The following is a 25,356-nucleotide window of genomic DNA, read 5'->3' as shown; positions in this document are numbered from 1 at the left end:
CTATACTGAATATAGTATATTCCCCTTCCACTTCGTGCCAGGGTATAGAAATAGGTATCTGATCAAGGCGATCTTCATTTACTTCATACTCACTGCCATGTTCTAGCCATGCTGCATTGTAGCCGACAATATTGCTGTGTGTGAGACCTGCTAATGCCTTTACTTCTCGTAAGAGCTGAAATGTCAAGAAAATAATTAAAATATCAGAATATATTCTCTATTTAATACTGAGCCTGTCGATTTTGATTTCAGGTCGAAAGTATCCATGGAAAGAAGACTCAAAGGATTGTATACTTGATAAAAATATAATTGTTGAAGTTTGTAGTCATTGAGTTTCGTGAGTCCACCTGAAGTATGAGCAGGGAGGAAGACCTAAGTCCAAGGAAGGGCAGTGAGACATGTATTGCAAGCTAACTCATGGTTAAGTATTAAATAGAGAATATATTCTGATATTGTAATATTTTTTACTTAGCCTGCATTACATTGTGCATAAGCCTGTATCCATCGGTAGGCAGTAGTGCATACCTTCAGGAAAGACTATAAGAGCAACACACGATGGTGACATCAGCAACATCCTGACAGCTGATTGGTTGCAGCTACAGGTGACATATGTCGCACTGATATCGACTCGAATCGATGGGTCCAGTCTTGTAAGTGTGTGAGACACAAAGTGTGACATTTGTGATAACTATTACAGATGAATTTCTTATGGAAAAACATTGAAATAGTGTTGTTTCCCCAAACAAACTTTCAAATATTCGGGGAATAGTGAATGAATGAAGCGTGGTTTAGTACAAATTCACCACTCCCACTGAACAGCAGACAAGTGGGGGAGGACGCAGAAGTCAGTGCTCTCTATGTACTTCCTTGTACTTGACTGCAGATTTTGTAAGAAAATTTTGCATGTCAAAATGACTGTTGCATGCAGGGTAAATGTCTGAGGGATGAAGAGAGCATGGCATCAAGAAGTAAGTATACTTATTCTGACTTCAACCCTCATGAAAGCAGGAGTAAAATGTAGTTACCATGGAGAATAGTAAATGAATGACGTGTAACTTCTGCTTCCATGAAAACAGTAGTAAAGTGTTATATACTATGCAATCACCCTTCCCACAGAACAGCAGAATAGTGGTGGGAGGACACAGGCATCATTACTCTCTATGTACTAGCCTGCAGGTTTCATATTAAACAATCGGCAGTACTTTCCCAATGACTGTCGCATTCAAGGTGAATGTCTGATAGGGTAGTATAGAGTATGAAGGCAAAAAAGTCCACTTATTCTGCCAACAGTGGCGACGAGGGGACAGTACGGCAGACAGCATGTTGTGCAACCACCAATGGTCCAAAACTGAGTGTGCCTGTGTTTGATTCCCATAGGCATTCCTGCATGATTGACTGAACAGAGCAGTTGCCATGTAAAGTCAAGGTGGATGCAAACAACCTGCTCTCGTTAGCATATTTGCCCTGTGATGTTTGAGTTGCGCTATGCCGTAGGTTGCCAGGACTTTGTTTCTAGTGAAGTCACCTGCACAGGTCCTGTCCGTGGGGTGAAAGAGACGATGTCCAGTTTCCCATCTAGAGACCGATGCTATTAAATAGGCTTTTATCGCTCTGATGGAGCATAATATAAGTTCTTCCTCGTCTTAGGATCTGAGCATGGAGGAGAGTGAAGTGCCTGTCAGGATGGTCTGGTTGTTGATTCTCAGCTATAAAGTTTCAACATAGGCCAAGATGTATGGAACCCTGTCTGCGTTGTTCGAACTGAACCCTGGTGACATCAAGGGCGAACAGTTCGTGTTGACTACTAATGCCAATGCCAGGAAAAAACTCATATTCTGCGAGAGACATCCAAAGGGGGGGGGGGGCAAGGTTTGTATGGCTCTAGTGGAGAATTTTGTGGTACGTAGGGGAATCACAGGAAGTCCGACATGAACTGAGGAGACGCTGCTGTAGGCCGAATGTCTCCCACTTGGGGTCGTAGGGGTCCTGGTGGAAGGCTGGTGGGCTCAGGTTACTGCCTTAGCTGCTTGTCTAGAGTAGTCCTTTGCTGACAACACTTTTGCAGATGCTTCAGGTATGTAGCTGGAAGCTATCTGGGGTTGGATTCCGGTGATGGCCGGCTAGGACGTTTCAGCAGCTGGGGATGTGTCTCACTCTGGCCTGTAGAATGATGATCTATCAGGCGATAGAAGCAGAAAGTCAGGTCTAACAGTACTGGGCGCTGGCATAGTCTTTGTGGTTGGATATATCCTGCCATCTGTCTAGGGAGAGATGTAGGAAACAAAGAGTGAAAGCCAGCTGATCATACATCCGGCAGTTGTCGATGTAGGCGGTGAACCTGATTCCTTGGCCTCATGCTAACAGTGGGAAACCAAATAGGTGAGCTAACAAAAATGGCAGGAAAAAACAGAAGAGAGAAATGTGTAGAGTAAAATAAATGACTGCAAAATTCCAACAAATGGAATAACTATGTCGTACAATCCATTGGTATGGTGTGTATTGTGAAATATAAGGTACCAAGTAGAAAATAAAACCCAAAATTAAAAGGATAAGGGTAAAGTTGAACAATCTTTCTGAGCTCCATGACCAATGTGTCTTCACCACAGCCAATGAAACAACAATGAATACAGAGAGGGGAATGGGAGGTAACTCCAGGGAGCGGTCATTACTCTGGGTTCAACAACTCTATTCATATCAAGAATACAATCCTCTGAGTCTTCTTTCCATGGATACTTTTGACCTGAAAGCAACAATATGCATAATGTAATGCAGGCTAAGTAAAAGATGTAGTATCATACATGTCTGAATAATGATGACAAATAAGCTCCTCAATAAAAGTAGGTGAAAATTTACCTTTAAAAGTAGTCCTGCATTTCTATGTTTGAACTTGACTTTTTTCACAGCATACTCTCTTCCATCAAGTCGATTTTTGGCCTGAAAAAATAAAAGTATGGAAAATCTAATTTCAAACTCAAACACTATCAGATTGTTGGTTATTTTATAGTAAAAGGATAGAAAACAAAGTAAGTTCTGCATGCAAAATGTTTTAACAGGTACAAAAGCTCACCTTCACCAGCTTACCAACACTTGAGTGACTCCTTGTTAAAGAGTTGTGTGACAATGAACAGAGTTTAATCAAATATGAAGCTGTTCACTTGGTACACTATTCAATCATACTCTGATTATTTTGTGAGATATTTCAAATTCCTTACTTTGGGCCATGATTCTGGCATGAGAACTTAAATTTACTCTACAGATAAGCATCATCAGAAAATAAAAGAACAACAGGCACTAAGGATTTGGAACGTAAACTGTATATCAAATATGTCTTATGTTTTTAAGTTCCAAACTTAAAACTTACTCTGTTGTGGCCAAGGGACAAATATTGTGTTTTTATGAGTTTGAAATACCAAGTACTTTTTGTGAAAACTTTTGAATACAGTGCCAACATGTACAATATCAACAACGTGAGCTAAACATTGGTAAACATGGTAAATGTTGAACTGTTTTAACACACTGCCAAGCATCAAAATTTTCATTTCCTGGTCTGATTTTGTTTTGTTTTTTTGTTTAATGCTGCATTCAGCAATATTCCAGCTATATATTGGCAGTCTGTAAATATTCAAGTCTGGACCAGGCAACCCAGAGACAGATGGTATGAGCAACGATGGCATGTTGACACACTAACAACCAAGCCACCGAGCCTGACCACCCGATCCATAAAATCTCCTTTTTTTCTGGTCTGAAAGCACAAATTAAATACAAGGGATATTTTTGCAAGAATGCCAGCATGACTGTCAAGAGCATTTTTCATTCTAAATAATGGCATGAGCAAGTGTTTGAAATACAAAAGATGCCAGGCCACCAGACTTTAGAAGCTGCAGGCCCTGACTAAACTCTTCAGGTCCTTATTTAAGAAACTGCAGCTTATCGTGACAAATAAATCAACACGTAAATTTACTGCAGGACATAAAAACCTATATAAATTTGAAACTATGGACCCAACATGAGATCTACTAGTCATGGGTCTACGTGCAGGTGTAAGCAAGGATAATATCCTACCTAAATATTATCCAGGGGGAGTTTTACTCTGGGTATAGTATTCTACCTTGTGCCACACTGGTATGGCTTCAAATTCACTAGGGAGAATCATCCTGACACAAGCGGATTTCATCACTGGGATAAAAAATAGGGTAGGATAATATTCACTCTTACACAGGTACCTATTTCGAACACTTGACATCAGCTAATAATCATGACACATCAGTAGAAAAAAGTAATAGCTTCAAAAATTACCTTGAAAACAGAACCGAATCCTCCTTTCCCTAGTCGGCAGGTTTCAACAAATTCATGTCTGTACCTAGAATCCTGCATGGCCAGACTCTGTATGCTCTGAGCTACCAGCGGTATTTCAGACAGCCTGCAAAAGTCAGCGGATCTGTGTTCAATTCTAACAACTAGTAAAATCCTAGATATTTTTTATATTTGTATACTTATCCTGCATTACTCCTTAATGCATATTACTGCTTGTTCTTGACAGAGAAAAGAGCTGTGTGAGGGTCTTTGCTTGAAGAAGTTGTTCCAACTAGCTGAGAGGCCAATCCCATCATGCACCTCCCACGTGACCAAAGGAAGTGACGTCACGGATCCTCACATTACTCTTGTCACTTGCTGAGAGAAGACCTGTTTTTGATCTTTAGCATAAACCTGTTCAAACCCTTACGTGTTTTGCTTCTTGAGTTAATGTTCATTGCGCTTGTGTTGTGCACAAGGTTTGTATCTGGTGAAACATTGTATGTTTTAACATGTGCATAACTTTTTTACACCTGCTGGCGTTTTCTTAATATTCCTTCCTTATGCTAGATTAATAATTGTTGGCTGTAAATACAATCATGTGAGAACTCCATTCCACTTAGGATTTTCATAAAGGTGACAATAGATCCTTTTTTGAGAAATGCATTTTAAAATGTTCTTGCTGAAGATGTTAGACCTGAAATATGTACCTTAATACTAAATTGAGACAATATGCCGATATACCATGCTCTAGTCAGTGAAAACTGCTATATCACAGCAGCCTGTAAAGTGATTGAATCTGGACTAGACAAGTTGAAGTGTAATGGGGATCTAAGATCAGGCGACTAACGGGACTGTGTGGTCAGACTCGCTGACTTGGTCGATGCATGTCATCGTATCCCAATTGCATGGATCTATGCTCAAGATGTCAATCACTGGATTGTCTGGTCCATGCTTGGTTATTTACAGACCGACGTCAGATAGCTCAAATATTGCTGCATGTGGCATAAACAAGACACAAAAAGACAAAACAAGGATTACGCAGACATTTCACAATTTCCAAATTGTATTCAACAGCATCCTACCTTGGTGTGTCAGCCCAGTGGAGTTTCATGAGAGTGGTTTGCTGAAAATGTGGATAAATTTAAAAAGTTATAAAACATCATGTGTCAGCCAATGTGGTACACTGAGCTTTAGTTTTTATATAAGAACATTATCAAATTCATTATTTGTAAAATTGTCTTTTAATATATCACAGAAAGCAACCCAGGAAATCCATTCAGGCCTGAAATTGAAGGAATCCAGACTTGCCCACAGAACTGCTTGGGAGTTTCCGGATAATTTTGATTCAGGGAATTACTTTGAAATGACACATTGCTCTTGATAATCCAAACCATGGCTCCGTATCTAAAGGGCTGATATATAATTGCATTAGTGGTGTTACGAGACAGCAATACAGTATTGTAACACGATACAAGGCTTACGATACAATACATCAGTTACAAACCCTGTGTCGCAATGCATAAGATGCATTACATTTCAAATCCTACTGACATACAAGCGACTAACGGGATCAGGTGGTCAGGCTCGCTGCCTTGGTTGATGCATGTCTTAGTATCCGATGCTCATGATGTCAATCACTGGATTGTCTGGTCCAGACTCTATGATTTACAGACCGTCATCACATAGCTGGAATATTGCTGAGTGCAGCATTAAACAACAAACCAACAAAACAAAGCATGCATATCATTATCTGCATTTTTATATTCTTGTAGCACAACTGAGGGGGCTCGTTAGGTTCCATTGCGTCATTAACATGAAAGAGATAGTTTTATTGGTTGATTCTGTGTATCATATTTTGGGTATCGTGGTGTTTAAGAGAAAATCCATACAATACCGTGAGAGGGAGAGGTTTTTGATTGGGTTAATACTAGCACCAGAAGCATTGCAACGTACAATACCTGCCAGTTGTGTAGCAGCCAAACAGAGGTTCAGTTTATAGAAACTTACTCAAAAGAAGTTTGTTTGTTTGTTGTGTAATGCTGCACTCAGTAATGTTCCAGCTAAATGATGGCGATCTGTAAATAATTGAGTCTGGACCAGACAATCCAGTGATTGATATTGTGAACAATGCTTGCTGGGGAGCAATTTTACCCCAGCACCCACCATGGCTTCAAAAAAAGGTAGGTGATCTGCCCATACTTAAATGTGCAGCAAAAACATCCAAAGTCCACCTGGCATGTTGGGCTTCTTTTTTCTTTTTTCATGACCTTAAAAATAAGGTCAAGCTGACATATTTGATTGGGGTCTTCAGACTTCTCCAAGATAGCTTGCCAGTAAATATTTACAAAACTGGTGATCAAACTTAAGATATCTCATAATCAACAGAATCCTGAAGACCATGTCCTTTGTCATAACTGAGTGGCCACAAAGGTTGAAAATGGACAGAGAATATCATCTTCAGCCTCAGGATTCTTTTTTGAGAATAGTCCAGAGGAAGAACTGAGAATTGGTTTTGAATTATAACCCTCAATGCTACTAGTCACTGAGGGCTACCATCATTGGATTCTGATTTGTTCATAGAAAACTTTAGTAGTCTCGCTCTTGCAGACGAACTTGAATTTCAAAGGCTGGTCTTACCTTGAACATGTCTCGCTTTGCTTTATGTATCATGTTGTGTAGAGTGAGTCGGTATCGGGCCCTAGAACTGCTCATTTCATCAATGAAGGTCAGTGGGGAGATAACCCTCAACTTCGCCAACTGCTGACATATCACTACGACAAACAATTATAAAATTAGTCTAAGTTTCATAACAAACAAACATGTCTATCAATAAAGCACTTCCTTCAACTACACGTAGTAAGGGTTCATGCGTGTTCAATCAGTATACCAACTGGCCCAACCCGTGAAAACATACTTGGCAAGCGGAAAAACATAATTTAGTTGCCCTTGGGCAAGTACGAAAATCGACGGTATTAACTTTGAAAGTTAGAAGATGTACCATGTTTTGAAAATAATTTGTAATTACCTCCCTCCACACAACTCCTCAATTGATTAGACTTGTTCCCTGCCCTAATTCAGTTGCCTCCCCCAGCTGGCTGTTGTGCAGTATTAGGGAGCATGCACAACAGAGGCAGGGGACAATCTACTCATTGGATGCAAATCCCAAATGGAATTCCATCAGTAATTCCGATAGTTACTTGGGACATCGAGATATCAGTGTACATACATGTTTCGAAGTTTCGAATGACCCTGCAATCTATTGGTCTGTCCCGCTAGAGTAACTGCCCTTTATCAAAGGGAAGCTACTCTAACCTTAGCCTGTTTGTTTAGTTTGTCCTGTCATAATGTTACGAAGTGCAGTCAGACGTACACACAGCAAAAAAACAAAACAAGATAACAATTTTAACATATTTTGGCCAAATCCAACTGTTTAATTTGGGGACAAGGTATCCAAGCCACTGAGATCTACAATTACAGTTATGGAATGTTGAAAACTGATCCCACTTGGCTAGTGTCCTTGCTAAATGGTTTCACCATTTATATGTCCAAAGTTGCTAAAACTTGTAAAAAGCCTTAGCTACATCACAGTTAGACATTGATTTTCAGTATACTAGAATATTCTTTTGATAATGATAGCAATTATCCCAGTAGTTTCTCCAGATTCCTTATGGTTATAATTCTGACACGATCGCCGAATGACGAGGGCGACGCCTTATTTGTTTCTAAACACTGAAAGAAGTCCTACTTGACCTTTGATATTTGCATCTCTATCAGCATATGATCCCAACTGATATCATTTTATTTGTTGGCTTTTACCTACACATTATTTGATAAAATGCTTTATCATCGGAAACCCACTTGTACCAGAATATTCGAATTCAAGTATCCCCTAAAATTTTACTTTTAACATTAGGCTTACAACAAGAAACACTTGACTTTCATGTTAAATTGAAACACTGTATGTGTATATCATGATACATGTATATGTAGATTGGAATAATTTCTAAACATGTTTGTTTAATGTTTTTAAATGGCCATTTGGATAACACAAGACATTTTGTTTTTGAAAGATTTTGACATGGGATAAATATGATAAATTCAAATAATATTATGGAAGAATAATTACGGAAGTTTGATATGCCACAATTAAATGTTCAAACATGCAGGCCTCAAAGTTTAAATTTTTACCAAGTAGCCATATCATGCCATATGGCTACAAGTATTTTTTTCCAGGTAGCCAGGGGTAAATCAAGAAGTCAAGGCAACATAGTAGGTAGCCAAAAACATGTGAAATTATCTTTATCAAATAACTATTATAATATGTACAAGTTACATCTCAAGTCTTGAAATTGTATCTCAATGGAAACTCTACTTTAATTTTGTTACATGTGACTTGAACAATGATGCAATTTATGTTACCAGATTATATAGGGATATCCTCGCTTATCCAATGAGCATTGTCAACTAAAATAAAGTACTAATTACATTAATTTTTATGTATTTTGGTTCATTGTCAACTTTAGAAGGAATTATTTGCGAGTACAATTATGAGCAGACATGTTTTCCAATATCAGCTGTTATTTATTTTTGTGTATACAGATGTGTAGCAATAGAATTTAGTTGCCACAAGATATTTTTCTAGGTAGTCATTTGGCTACCTCTGAATTTTAGACTAGACAAACTGAAATTTAGGTCACATTGGTTACGGGTTAAGTCCAATCTCATTAAAATCAGACCTTAGTTCTCGCTACCGCTAAACAAAGATCTGAAGACATCCAATTAGGGGTCACGTCAGAACGACCTTTCATCCGACCAACCAGTGCGTCGCTTACTAGATTCATCTTCCCGAGGCAAGTGTGTTAACTGACTATAAAAGTCCAGTTTCCACCCTTGCCGAACTAGGCTGGTATTACATTACAGAGTTACATTTTGGCTGGGCTAACGAGTCTATGCATAGTCCAATCAAAATCGCGCACTGAAATCGAAATCCGGTTCGTAAAGTGTCATGCAGATTTCGGTCGACTGCAGGATTTACAAAGCATGTGCACCGCTTACTCATTGTCAACAGATATTTTCTAAATCTTTTCATGTTTAATTGAAACACTGTATGTGTCAGTTAACTCTCTTGCCTCGAGAAGATGACTAGATTATGAAAGTGACACTCGGAATGTGATTTCTTATCATGCGATCTCGAAAACTTTAACATGGGGTATTCCGGACGATAGTTACAGGTTTAACGACTGTACAATCCTTACAATCTAGACCATCTATTAGCCATTCCAGAATGTTTGTTTTTTCAGGTTTGAAATTTGTAATCGAGAATTTGTCAAAATATGTTTCGAAGCGTAGTCGCCAATTTGAAATTTGTGCCGTAAAGCACTAGAAAGCGGCCTCCTGATTGGTCATTCCATTGGTCGGTCAAAGTTCGCGCAAGGTTGGTCTGACATGACCCGTATTGGGATGTCCTCAGATCTTTGATAAGCGGTAGCGAGAACTAAGATCTGATTTTAATGAGATTGGACTTAACCCGTAAGTCGCAACTTTGTGGCCTGACATGTAAGGTGCAGTGCCAAGAAATTAAGAAAGGATGAGTTAATACTAGAACCAAGTAAAAGCAACAAGAATGGCTCTCCAGAATCTATCTTAAGCCTTAAATCTTACTGGTAAAAAGTTGATTTGCCATGTGTGGATCCTCAACAGCCATGAGGCACATCTGTTCAAGGAGAGAAGTGATCAACAGGTGGGTCTGGACCTGCCCTGGTAAGACAATCTCTCGTGACTCCCTGGGCACATCTTGTACAAGTGGTATCGACAGGGGAGGTGGACGATTGCCACTGATGCCTCTTAAATCAGAATCTGAAAATGATATTTCAATACTTACATGTCAATATAATGTGTTTTTTTTTTTATAACAATTTGAGCTAACATCAAGATGAAACACAACCTAACGTAACACTAGAGGTGGTAAGGGTTACTCGTGTACTACCCAGGCCCGTGGTTAGTCATATGATGTATTGTTTAATGATATTAAAAATAAAACTCCATGGTTACACTACAAGTTGCTAATGTTTGCATTTATTTCCGATGATGCATGCATACCTCCTGAACTTCAAATGTTTGTTGGCTCTGGTGAAACAACTACCAGTCAGCCATTTTGTTCCAAACTCTTGAGACCTACAGTGGGTACAAGGCTAGTTCGTGTCTGGTAAAAAGGGGGTTGGGTACATGGATAGTAAAGTTGGACTTGTCCCATGCAGCTAACACATGCTAATGTGGAAGCAACTCAGCAATTCAATATTCAAAGGTCCACTTCTAGTCCGAGAAAATACTTTATAGTCCGAGAAAATACTTTATAGTCCAAGAAAATAATTACCATCAAGGTTCCTAAAGGGCTGCAGAGCCCCCTTTCTTGAGAATGAAGTTTTAGTTCCTAAACTCCTTGTCAAGCTTTTGTTGCCTGGCATTTTTCACCTGTAGAAAGATACTGTATCTTAATCATGTAAACATCATGGAGATCAATAACACATTACATTCATATAAAATGGAGATCAACAAACTAGAGTAAGATGTTGGCCAGAATGACGTATATTGGACACCTTCTGCCATTTTGGTAAGGGATGTGCACGAGCTCATTCCTTAGTAATGGCTTCTATGTTTTTCAGACGCCATTTTTGTCGCCTTGCTATAGCACCAGGGGGTTTTGGGGGCTTGCCCCCTACTCAACGACTTGAATTAAAGACTTTTGTAAGTAAATGAAATCTTTAAAGGGGCACTGATCTAACGCAATTCCCCGGACTGGTTGTTGCCTTTGTTATTGTTTTTTCCCCGTGAGTACCCGGATGATACGCAACGCAACTGAGCGTGACCAGAGACTGAGCTACCGTCTGCAAGGACTGCTAAATAAACTTGGAGGCTGGAGGCAATATTTGTTTTACGCATTTTTTGCATAAACACTGATTGGTTAACTGTGATGTATAGAGATTTCGACAAAGGGTGCATGTTAATTAATTTCTTCAGCCTAAACAAACAGACAAAAAGAACGGCGGAGCTCATTGGATGTCGTCATTTGGAAATACCCCAGATGACTATTGTTTAATACTAAAAAAAAGTATCCATGCAGTGAAAGCATTTTCGGATTTCTGATTGCGTCGGTAATACGATTACTACTCCCTTGTTGTCATCCATGTTTTCTCGTATAACCCTACACTTGTGTATTTGTCGTCATTCACTTGATGCTCAGTTAATAAATTTATTACAGGTACAATTAGTGGTGGCACCACTTAGATTACCTGACAAAGGTTCCCATTTGGCATTTATTGTGTCTGGGGTAATTATTCAATCTAAATCCAGGTTTGAAGTGAGGTGAAATGTGTGTTATGTAATATGCACGTGGCAGCCCAGCAAGAGATGAATGATCAGTTGATTTTCTTTTTTTTGTAATTCAACGGATCATTCCTAGTCATCAAAGATTAACAGAAAATACGTTGATTGATTAATCACTTTTATCTTGCACAGTGGATATGTCAAAAGTGAGTGCTTACATGTCTAGGTTTACTAAAACAAAGGGAATACACTCATATCATGGTGTGAAGTGCCGCTGTAAAAACAACATACTTTGTTCAAAGGGTTAACTGATAATATGTTGATTGATTGATCATTGTTATCAATCACTCAATGGAAAATAGTTGTCACGTGGGCTTTCTCAGCCAACCCTTGAGACTTGACACCTATGTGAAACACCTGAAACAATCCAAGTGATCAGTTGAGAAACGAACACGGGTTATAATATCCCGAAACGATATATATCTTTTAAAAAATTTGATTGTTACAGAAACACGTGACATCGAATAAGTTTCTTTGTACAGCTGCAGACGAGTGGGATATTGTTTCCGTTGTGTGGATATTCACGGATACATTCCTCCAACAAGGCAGCTGCCTAAAATTTATACACATAAATTTGGTAGGTTGTAATTATAGTATTCGCATTTTGTTTTCCTTCATTTGAACCGATTCGTTCTTGTTTCTCTACGTCTTGGTTGGGAAATTCTTCAATGCGCGATAGACGTTATTTTCAAAGGTCTTTTCCTTTGTAAGCGTGTTTAAATTACCGTAAATTTGTAAAATGTGAATCTCTCAGGCAATTTATAAAATGTGTAAATATTTCAGTCATTTTGACTAAAAAATCTGTCCAGATTGATTAAGACGATCAAAAGGGCCTACAAACATGACAACAGATTATTATGTAGGATTAGAAGCCAAACAACATAGAAATATACTTTTCAACGTAACATTTTCAGTCTCTTGGTGATGACATTAAACATCAAAATGTTTGGAATTTGTTATCATAATAATTCAGATGGAAATGTTTTTCAGTTTAATAAATTTGTTACACATATTGACAGTAAAAAAATATACACACTATAAAAAAAGCAATGCTCAGGTGAAATATTTACTTTGTGTTGCAAGTCGAAATAGTATAAACGAAAATCGCAAAATTACCAAGCAAGTGACTTATCAAAACTTCGTCACCATTACCGATGCTACCCACAAAGATACCTACATTTCCATATTATCTCGAAAACTATTTCATTTTGCTGATCAATGTGACCATACGCCCTTATTACTACCCATAAAAGTGACTAATGCGCTTACGAATAGCGCAGCAGAGGTCGCGAACTAGTCTAGATTTCTGCTATATATCCGGGTACTCACTGGGAAAAAACAATAACAAAGGCAACAACCAGTCCCGGGGAATTGCGTTAGATCAGTGCCCCTTTAATTACCAAGTAGATACTTTATTAGTAGCATCAAACAAACATGGCAGATTGGTGTCCGGCATAATGCATATGTACGAAGATGTTTCATTTATCATATGTTTTGGCTACAAATACCTGCGAAATTGCTGACATTACATAACGCAATATTCACTCACAGTCACTCATAGGCGAAAACAACTTTCAAAACTTAGTGAAGAAGGGAAAGTTAGGCTGTAGATAGATATGTCTATCATATGTTTCAATATGGCAATGGAAATTATTACTGTTTAAAGAAAAATGTAAATTTGAACATGACTGAACATGAAGGCTCATGAATAAAGTATTATTAGACATGTTTTTTAGATCAGTCATCAGCTGGTCATAAATTAACTGTCTGAACTTACCTGCACGCGCCTGAATGTTGTACTGACTTGCGCGGTCTATGCTTTACAGCGTATGATATCCGATTTTGTCCATCATCCTCTTGTTTAGAACACCTGGGGATTCCCCCAAACAAGCATGCAGACGAAAACTGTCATCACACCTGCATATGGAAACTTCGAGAATGATGCAATCTTAAATGAAAATTGCTGTATTGATGAGAGACTATTTTTTCAAAACGCATTATCAATCTCGCTTCGTCGCATTAATTTGATGGACGTGACATGATTCTGTCTTGAGAAATTGACACTGTGATAGATTAATCCAAAAGTTTGAAGGACGCCGCCATGACAATGAATTTACATCCGGTAAGGGACGTAACTCTAAATTCTGTTCATTTGAAATACGCATTAAAAGTAACAGCCACTCATGAGGTTCGATCCTGATTGTAGTGTAAGCATTACTTGTATTTTTTCTAAAAATGATGTTTTTGGGGAAACTTCTTAAATATTTGCATGTTGTTGTAAGATATTAATTTCGTAATATGAAAATACAAGTACATGCAATCAGAGACCTCTATTATATGGTCTCTGATGCAATATCTAGTCAAACAAAGGTATTCGAATATACATGAAAATGCGGAGCATATGCCTGTCGTAGAAGACGACTTTAGGATCGGATGGTTACTTTGTAGAACGTGTTTCTCATTCCCAAAATCACTGGTTAGCCCGATCAAGACTCGAGTGTATCAGACAGCCCTCATATAACCAGAACATTGCTGAACAGCAAGGCAACAAAACTAATTTAGAAGTGTGACAATGTATAAAGTGTGTTTTATTATAAAGGAACTTTGAACTTAAAGTATTACGTTTTTAAATATATAATAACCGCGCAATATTCCAGCAATTTCACGACGGAGAACACCGGAAATGGGCTTCACACGTTATGAGGAATCGAACCCGGGCCTTCGCGGTGACGAGCGAACACTTTAACTACGTAGCTACCCCACCGCCTCCTTTCTCTACGAGAGATAGACCTGGGCTAGCTATAGGTGCACCTAAAATATGAATTATCAAAACATAACATATCATAATCAATAACACTGCTAATAAAGGTTATCAATGGTATTATGGGCCATTCTGTTTCCCACTGGAAACGCCAAATACTTCTTCTATCTACGTTCAGTGTTTTATTTCTAAGAACACATCCTATTAGTTATGATTCATAACGATTTATAAAAGTCTTGCTGATATCTTAATTTATGTAGGTCAGGTAGGCGTGTAGGGTCCTTATCAAAAGCGATCTCCTTTCAACAACTGTGTATGTGTTTCTGTTGCGATAACGATATTTGTGAAGGCCTGAGACGAGGGTCGGATTCTTAAACTTTGGTCCAGTATGTGAAGCCTATATTCGTGGTGTCTCATGTCATGACATAGCTTGGCGGAAGGGTAGCCTAGTGGTTAAAGCGTTCGCTCGTCACGCCGAAGACCCGGGTTCAATTCCCGACATGGGTACAATGTGTGAAGCCCATTTCTGGTGTCCCCCGCCCTGATATTGTTAGAATATTGATAAAAGCGGCGTAAAACCATAATCACTCACTCATGATGTAGCTAGACTATGGCTAAAGACGGAATAGAACCTGTACTAACTCTTCTTAGTTATATAACATACGATAGCGGTGGGGTAGCCAAGTGGTTATATAGCCTTTCCCCGCTACGTCGATAGCCCGGCTTCGATTCCCCAGATGGGTAAAGTGTGAAGCAAATTTCTGTTGTCCCACGCCGTGATATTCTTGGAATATTGCTAAAAGCGGCGTTAAACCCAATTCACTCAGTCACATAGATGTAGTCCCCCCTTGTCGGTTTTATAACACATTTAAGAAATATATATACATACCCAATAACATTCTTGATTGGCTGTGGCGGTATTGATCGATGCGACACTTTCAACTGGGAAGGAAGTTGCGTTTCTCCTGGACTCCATATGTTTGAAGCTAGCCAACCTCGTCATGTAGATTATTCTGACAATACCGAGAAACGGATTAAACTTTGCGATAATATAATCTCAGTTGGACATTTGTATGACATATATTTTGGATACCGGCAGCCCGCGTTCTGACCTCTCACAGTTGCTGCCTTATCTTATGCGTTGGCGTCAGTTTGCATAAAATTATAAACTGTTTCTGGTTGATTCAGACTGAACACCACACACATTTAAAACATGTGGCCCAAATTAGGTACGTATGAAACAGTGAAAAGTCAAAGGCGAGGAAAGGTATTGCACGGCTTTAAACACACTTGTCTAGCAATCATAGATGCATTGTGTGAACTCACATCATTTGATTCCTGTTTTGCACTTTCTGGGTGGGGGGTGGGGAATATATATGGGAGAGGGTGCGGCTGGTGAATATATGTGGGAGCGGGTGGGTGCTGGTGAATATATGTTGGAGCGGGTGGGTGCTGGGAAATATATGTCGGAGCTGGTGGGTGCTGGGGAATGTATGTGGGAGCGGGTGGGGGTGGGGAATATATGTGGGAGCGGGTGGATGCGGGGGAATACATGTGGGAGCGGGTGGATGCTGGGGGATACACGTGGGAGCGGGTGGATGCTGGGGAATATATGTGGGAGCGGGTGCGGCTGGTGAATACATGTGGGAGCGGGTGGATGCTGGGGAAAATTTGTTGGAGCGTTTGCGTTGCCGTTGTCTTTCCTTACGGTTCACAGGTAGCCCAACCGTCTACAGCGCCGCAATTCGCTGTGCGGAGTTGCGTCCGTTGTCAGTACTACTACCGTGCTCGGGGGTTTCACCGAAGTGGCAAACGTCTGAAACCTTCATCACATCGGGCTTTCCTCCCACATTAAGCTGGCACGCCATGCACTGTAATACTGTGAAAAGCGGAGTTAAACCCAACTCACTCTTTCCTCCCATATCAAGTTCCCATATACGTGCTCTACACATCAATGTTTTCTTTGTGGCATGCAATATTTCAGCAATATCATGGCGGGGGTCGCCAGAAATGGGCTTCACTCACTGGTACACTCACTGGGCTACAGATATGAAAGTTGCGAGTCCGATCCTCGGGAATATAAAGAAAACATTTGTCATTTGATTTTACATTTCATTACATGTTACAATCTGAACGGAAGTATATTAATAAAATACCCAGGACATTATATAAAATCCCTGGGATATTATATAAAATCCCAGGGACATTACAAAGTCCCTGTTTATGAGATTTAACACGACTGGAAAGTAAAACCTCACAATAGGATTTAATGCCTCTAGAAAGAAGTCTCTTACTTAATAGCGATCCCAATGAATAGGTTTATAAGTATATGCCATTTTTTCCCTGTTTGACAGAGGTACGTATGTTATGTTTAACAGTTTGTATGTATAATCGAGTGGGACCAGATAAACCAGTGATTGATACCATGAGCAACGCCTCACGCAGCCGCCTTGTACGACAAGCACAGGTTGTCGGGTAATCCCCACGTGGGACACGAGAGAGAGAGAGAGAGAGAGAGAGAGAGAGAGAGAGAGAGAGAGAGAGAGAGAGAGAGAGAGAGAGAGAGAGAGAGAGAGAGAGAGTTTATTTTCGTGTCACAATGTTACATATTATTTATATACAAACTCAATACATAAGTAAAATATGTAACGTCCAGCCATATGGGTCATGAGACACGATGAAAACATATAAAGCATATAATTCATAAAAGGTATGAAGCTATAACAATTTCAGCACTATATAAGTATTGTTAACAACAATTCACATAAAAGATAATAATCGTTTATACATTACTATGACGGTCTTAGATAAACAACACTGTAAGTCGTCCGATTTCAATAAAACAAAACTTATGCATACCATCAAGGGTATAAAAACTCTAGATCTGGGATACATTTGAAGCTTCATAAAATAATTCATATCTTAAATCTTCACAAAAAGGACAACATATAAGAAAGTGCTTTTCATCTTCAACAGTGCGGATATTTAAAGTATTAAAACAGTATTTACAAATTCTATCACATAGTAGGGTTGGTGGTTTAGAATAGCGTCGAGTTTCTGTAGCAAGGGGTAAACTTCCACATCGCAACATAGCTAAACACGGCCTTATATCTAAGCTTAAAAACATAATACTCAACAGTCAAGTCTGATTTCAAAAGCCTGTATGTTCTTAACTTATTTACCATTTATGGTATTTCTATCATCCCAAATGTCATTTCTGTTTATCATCTTGCATGAGAATATCAATGCATTTGTGTATTCTTGCCTTTTTAGGGATGGGAGATAACAGGACTTTGTCTACATTGAACTTACAGGCAATGTTTCAACTTTGCTTCTCCAGGATGTTTTAAATTGTTTCGACATGTTAAACATATGTTTACAGGTTTTGCTTACTTTACAAGTATTTGCACTTGAAAACTTAATGTACAGTCTAAAAACATTTGTGACAGTTTTAACAGTTGGCGAATTAAAACCCACATCACCGTTAACAGCCAGGATAGGTGCTCTCTTAACAACTCCAAGAAAGAAGCGACATGCTTTGTTCTGCAATGTATAGATTTCTCTGTGTGTGTTAATACCCCATTAACCGGAGCCGTACAACATAACTGGTTCAACCAAAGTTTCTTACAGCTTTTTGAACACATCATATGACATGCCGCCAGCAGCCTCCAAATTAGAAAATAAAGAGGACAGTGCTCTACTGGCAGATTTATAGTTCTCTGACAGATTTCTTCATATCAAGATGTTCGTTCAATCAGATACCGAGGTATCTATAATACTCTACATACTCAATGGTATTACCATTACATGTGAAAACAAAATTATATTTCGTCACTGAACGACATCTAAAATGTACAATGTTTGTTTTACTTGCATTTACAGTTAATTTCCAATGTTTGCACTACACATCTAAAACATCCGACATTGTCTGCGAAGACGTTTCGTCAGGCGCTCTAAGCACTATATCATCAAAATTGATATCCTTATATCATCAAGCTGAACACCACTGTTGAAGTTATAAATACAATAGGCTAAGTCGTTTATATAAACAGCAAATAACGTTGGGGATAACTTGCGTCCCTGTCTTACACTGGGAACGCATCAGTAAAATGTTCATTTAATTTAACAACACAGTTAACATTGTCATAGAGAGACTGGACGGCATCTAATATTTTGCCTCTTATATCAAGTTGGAACAATTTGAACCACAGGCATTCTCGATTAACAGTGTCGAATGTTTGTTTTTTAAAATCAACAAAGAAAACAAGTGGCATCTTTTCTTGCTTTTCTTTTCTGAATTAAAGACGATAAAACGTAAAGATGATCAATACAATCTCTGTTAGAACTGAAACCATTCTGTTCATCGACTAAAATGTCATTTTCTCCAAGTGTTAAGAATATCTGCATATATTTTGCCTGGAATTGATATAAGGGTTATGCCCCGATGTTCAAGTGGGTTACGGGGATCACTCATACCAGATTTAGGTGTGGGTTAACAATACCTTCTTTCCACTTGGAGGGCACTACTCCGTTATTAAAACAATATTTGATGATTCTATACAGTAAATCAACACAGGCGGAATTTCTAAGCACCTCAGAAGGTATACCATCAAGGCCCAGACGCCTTACCACGTTTAGCATTAAAAACGACTTTCAACCTGTCGACCGGTTTATTTCAGGCAGAAATATCTATATTTCTGTTGGTCAAAGGGTAATGATCGTTCATAAAAGTAAAAACTTCACTTTGTGAATCTTGTGGGGAGTTACATAAGCGATGGTAAGCATCTTTCCATTTATCAAGAACAACATTGTTATCATAAAAATTATTGTCTTTATCATCTATACTTCACAGGGAATTCTTTGCTTTCTATCATTGGCCAGACCTAACTTCCCAATAGATTTAAAAAAAATCTAGCCCTTTATGCTCTTAATATCACGTATCAAGTCTATTTTGCTCTTCAAGAGAATATGTACGTTTTGCCCTTCGGTTCATTTTGTCCAAGTCTTTCCTGCACTCTCTATAAACAGCACGTAAATGTCGTTTAGTTAAAACAGTTTTACTTTTCAACCACCCCCTTCCACGCTTACAAACTAATTCCATTGTTCCAATATGGTTTAGATCTGCTCTTTTTATTATTTGTATTACTTTTTGTTTTTACCTTGTTTAGTTTAGTTTCCATTTCATCAATAATAAAACTATGGAATGCACTATATGCAGCATTGGCATTATTTTCCTTATAAAGATCATTTTCTAACCTGTCAATAGCTTCTAAGACAAGTTGAAGTGACCGTTCGTCATTCAGGAATGATTCGGGTATTGTCTTAAAACTATTATTTTTTGCATTTGTATACCCCTTATTTTCTATAAAATCGTTAGTAGTATCAGTATAAAAACGTATAGTTGTTTCTTATAAAGAATGATCTGGGACTCGAGCTCCCTTATTGTTGTGTCATAATTACAACATGTGACATTTTATGAACTTTGAAATCAACAACATGACACAGCTGTTCGGGGGGGTACAAACACATAATCAACAATGGCCTTGCCTTTGGTTGAAATAGATGTACTGTAATTAACATACATAACGTCAAGGTTACAAGGGTTTTCTTCCTCGTGCAAACAGAATGGAAGAGATGAATTCACACCAATCAGTGTGCAGTTACTGTAATTAATACTAGATCTACGCGAGAATGTCCAGCCCCGTTAGAAAGTCCATCCGGTCCGTGAAGATTCCGGGTTAGAATTGGTCTTCAGCAATCCATGCACCAAGTCCATCCATCCACATGTGGAAAGGGACATTGTTTTTGTCGTCATTAGGTTCAACCAGACTTGGACCTGTGGGCAATCTAGATTTGCTTCATTTAGAGCTATAGTATTACTGTAAGGACTGGGCGAAAGGAAAAATATTATGGTTGAGGCACTGTGAGACAGACTAATGTCTTTACCGCCACCGAGTCTATCCATCCGTATTTCTAGACGTACATGTCTTTCCCGTTACCGAGTCTGTCCACCCGTATACGTCTTCACCGTCACCGTCACCGAGTCTGTCCATCCGTATATAAAAAACTACATGTCTTCACCGTCACCGAGTCTATCTACCCGTATATCCAAACGTACACGTCTTCCCCGTCACCGAGTCTGTCCACCCGTATATCCAAACGTATACTTTTTCACCGTCACCGTCACCGAGTCTATCCATCCGTATATCAAAAAGTACATGTCTTCACCGTCACCGAGTCTATCCACTCGTATATCCAAACGTACACGTCTTCACCGTCACCGAGTCTGTCCACCCGTATATCAAAACGTACACGTCTTCACCGTCACCTTCACCGAGTCTATCCACCCATATACCCAAAAGTACATGTCTTCACCGCCACAGAGTCTGTCCACCCGTATATCCAAACGTACATTCTAAACCGTCACCGAGTCTATCCACCCATATATCCAAACGTACACGTCTTCACCGTCACCGAGTCTATCCACCCGTTTATCCAAACGTACACGTCTTCACCGTCACCGAGTCTATCCACCCGTATATCCAAACGTACACGTCTTCACCGTCACCGAGTCTATCCACCCGTATATCCAAACGTACATGTCCTTAAGTCACCCTGTGTATCCACCTGTATATCGAATTGTCGAATATGGTATTTCCATCGAGTAGGTAATATAATTATTTAAAGAAACAAGTCAAGCATTTCCAGTTTTACTTTACGATATTACGCTTTCTCGAGGGGACGTAAACCGTGTCGTTGCTTGCAGGAGATCGTCGCGCTAGAAGGCATTCGTGAAACGCCAGCTGTCTGGACTCCCGGGAACGTCACGCAAGGTATTGATGCCATAATCTATGTTCTGTGGATGCGTTCAGAAGCTTGCTCATGTTACTCATACCCCATTCATTGGTTTGTCTGGTCCAGACTGAATGACATGATCACTGCACGTTCCATAACTGTGTCCCTTTTCCAAAGGCCACAGACCCTACGTATTTGACAGACTTGTCACAGCAAACACTTTCCTCAATGGACTTACCTTGTTGTGGTTGTACCTCTATGTCATCATGTAATGTCCATAACAAAATATTTCACTATTATGCAATTCCTTTTGTGTGAGGCTTAGATCTTATTAACCTCTTGTGATAGCAGCCGGTTGTGATAAAGCAGGCATATTTCAGGCACATATAGTGTGTTAAGCTTTGTTTTTTTGTTGTTGTTTTACGCCGCACGTGCTTCATGGCTCACACTGGGGTGCAAAATTTACGTTCAGGGCCCACAAAAACACACATTGCAAGACAATAAGGTAACACCAACATATCTTATAAGAAGGAAATGTTTTTAATCATGCTTTTATGGATGTTTATGAAGGTTTGGTTGGTTGGTTTGTTGTTTAACGCCGCACTATTCCAGCTATATGACGGCGGTCTCTAATTAATCGAGTCCGGACCAGACAATCCAGTGATTGACATCATGAGCATTGATCCACGCAATTGGGAGACGATGACATGCATCAACCAAGTCAGCGAGCCTGACCACCCGATCCCGTTAGTCGCATCGTATGACAAGCAGTCGCCTTTTACGGTGTGTTATGAAGCTGAGTTGAATTAACCCGCATGTGCCATGATACTTTCGTTTACTTTCGTGAATTAATGATATGATCAATGCAATTCATGATATTCGTAATTCAATTCACAATATCAGTATTTGATATTATTTTATTACCTCAGCCTGAAGATAACAGATATCATGAAGGCGTTCATGATGATATTTAAAATTTCTTGAGTAGAATCAATTACCAGTAATTTAGTAATACATGTAAACGGATTAGCAAACTTCCAGTATGTATATCCCCTTGACGGTTCTAACGTCTCCTTAGTCTAGTGGTAGAGCGTCCGCACGGACAGCAGAAGGTCGGGTGTTCGATTCCCGGCCGCGTCATACCAAAAGACGTTATAAGATGGTACTTGTTCTTACCCTGCCTGGCGCTCGGCATTAAGGGGCTTAAACAAGGACTGGTCAGCTCCGATTCAGTATACTGTGTCTGAGTGGGGTATTCATGTCAAACTCGGCATAGTGTCTCAGTGGGCTAGCAGCATAGCCATTAGTCCGGACAAGTACAAGCAGCAACACACGCACGTCGGTATGTAAGTGCAAACATCTTGGACGGGACGTTAAACCCCACCTCGCCTCACCTCACCTGTACGGTTCTAACCGGTCCACCTGTGTTCAGTCTGCCCTCAGTTATTGCCTGTAGCGACCCCCCTCACCCGACCCCACACCCAACCCCACACCCGACCTCGCACTCTTTTCGTTCACAACTGTAGAATGAAATGTGATAATAAAGGTTCAAGTTGTTCCATTGTTCCTGCTTTCTGACACTTTCTGCTGATAGTTAGATACTCCATGCTGAAAGGCTGTATATTGACATGCTCTGAGGCTTAACAATGTTTACTTGTTGTGACTCTTACCAAACATATCTGAAGTTAAGTAAGAAATCATCGAGAGAGTTGAGTTTAACACAGTATGAGACGTCGTTTCAATAATAGGAGGGGAGGAAAGCGAGAAGTGATATAGGCCCAACATGCACACACACAACTCATATTTGTAGATCATGTAACTTCAAAAATATCTGATCACAATTTGTTGTTGGAGAAAATCTGAGGCAGTTTCCATAAAGCACACACAGAGAATCCCGCACGGAAGTATTTTGATATGCAAATAACATACCTGAACATGCGTCAAACCTAGCAACACCGAGGCTTCAATGCGGTATCGTGCACTTGTTTTTCAACGATATGGTGAGTGAGTGAGTGAGTGAGTGAGTTGGGTTTAACGCCGCTTTTAACAGTATTCCACTTATATCGCGGCGTGTCAGCTTAATGTGGGAGGAAAGCCCGAAGTGATGCAGGTCTCAGACGTTTACAACTTCGGTGAAACCCACGAGCACGGGTATGGTGCTGACAAACCTAGAAACATAATCGGGGCGAACCGGGATTCTGGCGTGCCCAAGGGACGCAACTCTGCACAGCGAATCGCGGCGCCTTAGACGACTGGACCACCTGTGCCCCCTTTCAACGATATGGACACTGGAGTATCTGCACCTGAAGTTCCTTCACCAGTTCAAATTCAAAGTTTACAGGCAGCTATATGAACACATGTTCCTTGAATACCAGCAGTAGTAGTTTTTGCAATGTGATCTGGCTTCTACACACTTTCCAAATGTGTTTGTCAGTACAGTACAATAACGATTGTCCACATTCTGTAACTGGTAGAAGACCAAGAACATCCACGTTCGGCAGCTGGAAGAGTCTTTGAGGAATTTATAAGTTTCCAAAATGGAAGTCTGCATGGTGCTGTTGGATGTTCCTTTGGCGATGTGTCAGACTTGAATGATATCAATCCATGACATTTCGTTTCCAATGATACCAATACACAATCTCATCTACTCCAAAATATCCCTTATTGTCATATAGCACTTGCGAGATACGCTCAACTTTATCTGAGAACCCACAATCCTTTTCAGCACCTTGTCCTTCTTTTGTTGTCTGTGGATTATGTGGTAAGTTGTCTCCCCTGTCTGTGGTACGTTGTCTCCCCTGTTTGTAGATTATGTGGTACGTGGCCTCCCCTGTTGATGGATTATGTGGTATGTTGTCTCCCTTGCCTGTAAGTTGTCTCCCCTGTCGTGGATTATGTGGTACGTGGCCTCCCCTGTTTATGGATTATGTGGTATGTTGTCTCCCTTGTCTGTAAGTTGTCTCCCCTGTCAGTGGATTATGTGGTACGTGGCCTCCCCTGTTTATGGATTATGTGGTATGTTGTCTTCCTTGTCTGTAAGTTGTCTCCCCAGTCTGTGGATTATGTGGTACGTAGGTTCCCTTTGTACAGAGCTTGTACATTCTCTTGTAGACCCGTGAAGATACCGGGGTAGAATAGGTCTTCAGCAACCCATGCTTGCCATAATAGGTGACTATGCTTGTCGTAAAAGGCGACTAAGTGTTGGCAGAACTGTTGGTGTCCATTATCTAATAGCCATCTAACAAGCCATTGCTTTTCAAAACCCAATGATGCCCTTCCAGGTAGAAAGAGAATTGTCGAAAACTCAAGGCATTCTCCTCCCCTATAAGACTTGATGTAAATTCCACATTACTCTAACTTGTTGACAACACGCCTGTTTCATCATTGGGCAGATTTTCTAACTTTATTTATCAGATTTTGACTTGATCAGGACCCACCATCGTTTATGGGTTATGTGACTTCTGTCTTTCAAAAAGTACACGTTCTAAGATTGAGTTTTAATCCTGATCCATAAAAGTAGTTGATGTTTGATATATGTGAATAGATGAAACATTAATCTAAGTAAATTAGTAGGACTCCCATTTAAGATCACCTACATCACTGGAATGAACACACTCTCTGATTTGGCTCATACATCATGTGAAATATTTTGCTGCTTCTGAGAAAAAGGGTGGTGCTGTCCCAGGTGGAATATTATACCCAGAGTAATATCGTGTGCAAAAGGTAAGAAATCGATGAAAATCACATGAATCGATAACTGAAAGTCAGTGATGACACCAGGCGTCCTGTCCTTCTCCACCGGTAGCACCCGCCACTCACACAATTTGCATAAAATTTGGGATCCGGGTAGCACGATAGCCCGTTTACAGATCTAGTAAAGTACAAATTATAACACTTTTTGGGTTGAGTCCCATCAACGATTAGGTGCCTCACTCTAAGAATGTGGGTTCAAATCCTGGATGGGACTCAACCCAAAAAGTACTAGAATTTGTACTTTGCTGAGAAAGTGTTATCGCAAATATGAAATTTGTTACATTTGGCCACTTTCAAAAAGGCATTGTGTATTCATACAGGTGAATCATACAATATGGGTGAGAAAGTCCTTTCTGCTCCAACAGTTG

At 39.7% G+C, this 25,356-nt stretch overlaps 1 protein-coding gene across 1 annotated transcript in view; it reads right to left on the bottom strand.

Annotated features, from left to right (window-relative positions):
- The window catches only part of LOC139446481 (eukaryotic translation initiation factor 2-alpha kinase 1-like), a 29,170-nt gene extending 15,405 nt beyond the window's left edge, over positions 1–13,765 (bottom strand). The window contains exons 1-8 of the mRNA XM_071227794.1: positions 13,457–13,765; positions 10,670–10,767; positions 9,958–10,152; positions 6,934–7,067; positions 5,379–5,419; positions 4,297–4,420; positions 2,854–2,934; positions 94–175 (exon numbers count right to left, since the gene is read on the bottom strand). Of these exons, the coding sequence (XP_071083895.1) occupies positions 94–175; positions 2,854–2,934; positions 4,297–4,420; positions 5,379–5,419; positions 6,934–7,067; positions 9,958–10,152; positions 10,670–10,760 (748 nt within the window). The 5' untranslated portion in view covers positions 10,761–10,767; positions 13,457–13,765. The remainder of the gene's footprint in view (positions 1–93; positions 176–2,853; positions 2,935–4,296; positions 4,421–5,378; positions 5,420–6,933; positions 7,068–9,957; positions 10,153–10,669; positions 10,768–13,456) is intronic.
- Between the last annotated feature and the right edge of the window lie 11,591 nt (positions 13,766–25,356).

Source organism: Haliotis cracherodii, unplaced genomic scaffold (genome assembly GCF_022045235.1).
Source record: "Haliotis cracherodii isolate W230 unplaced genomic scaffold, xgHalCrac1.p SCAF_10, whole genome shotgun sequence".
Taxonomy (NCBI): domain Eukaryota; kingdom Metazoa; phylum Mollusca; class Gastropoda; order Lepetellida; family Haliotidae; genus Haliotis; species Haliotis cracherodii.
Note: the sequence above shows the minus strand (reverse complement) of the source record. Positions and strands in the feature narration are given on the sequence as shown.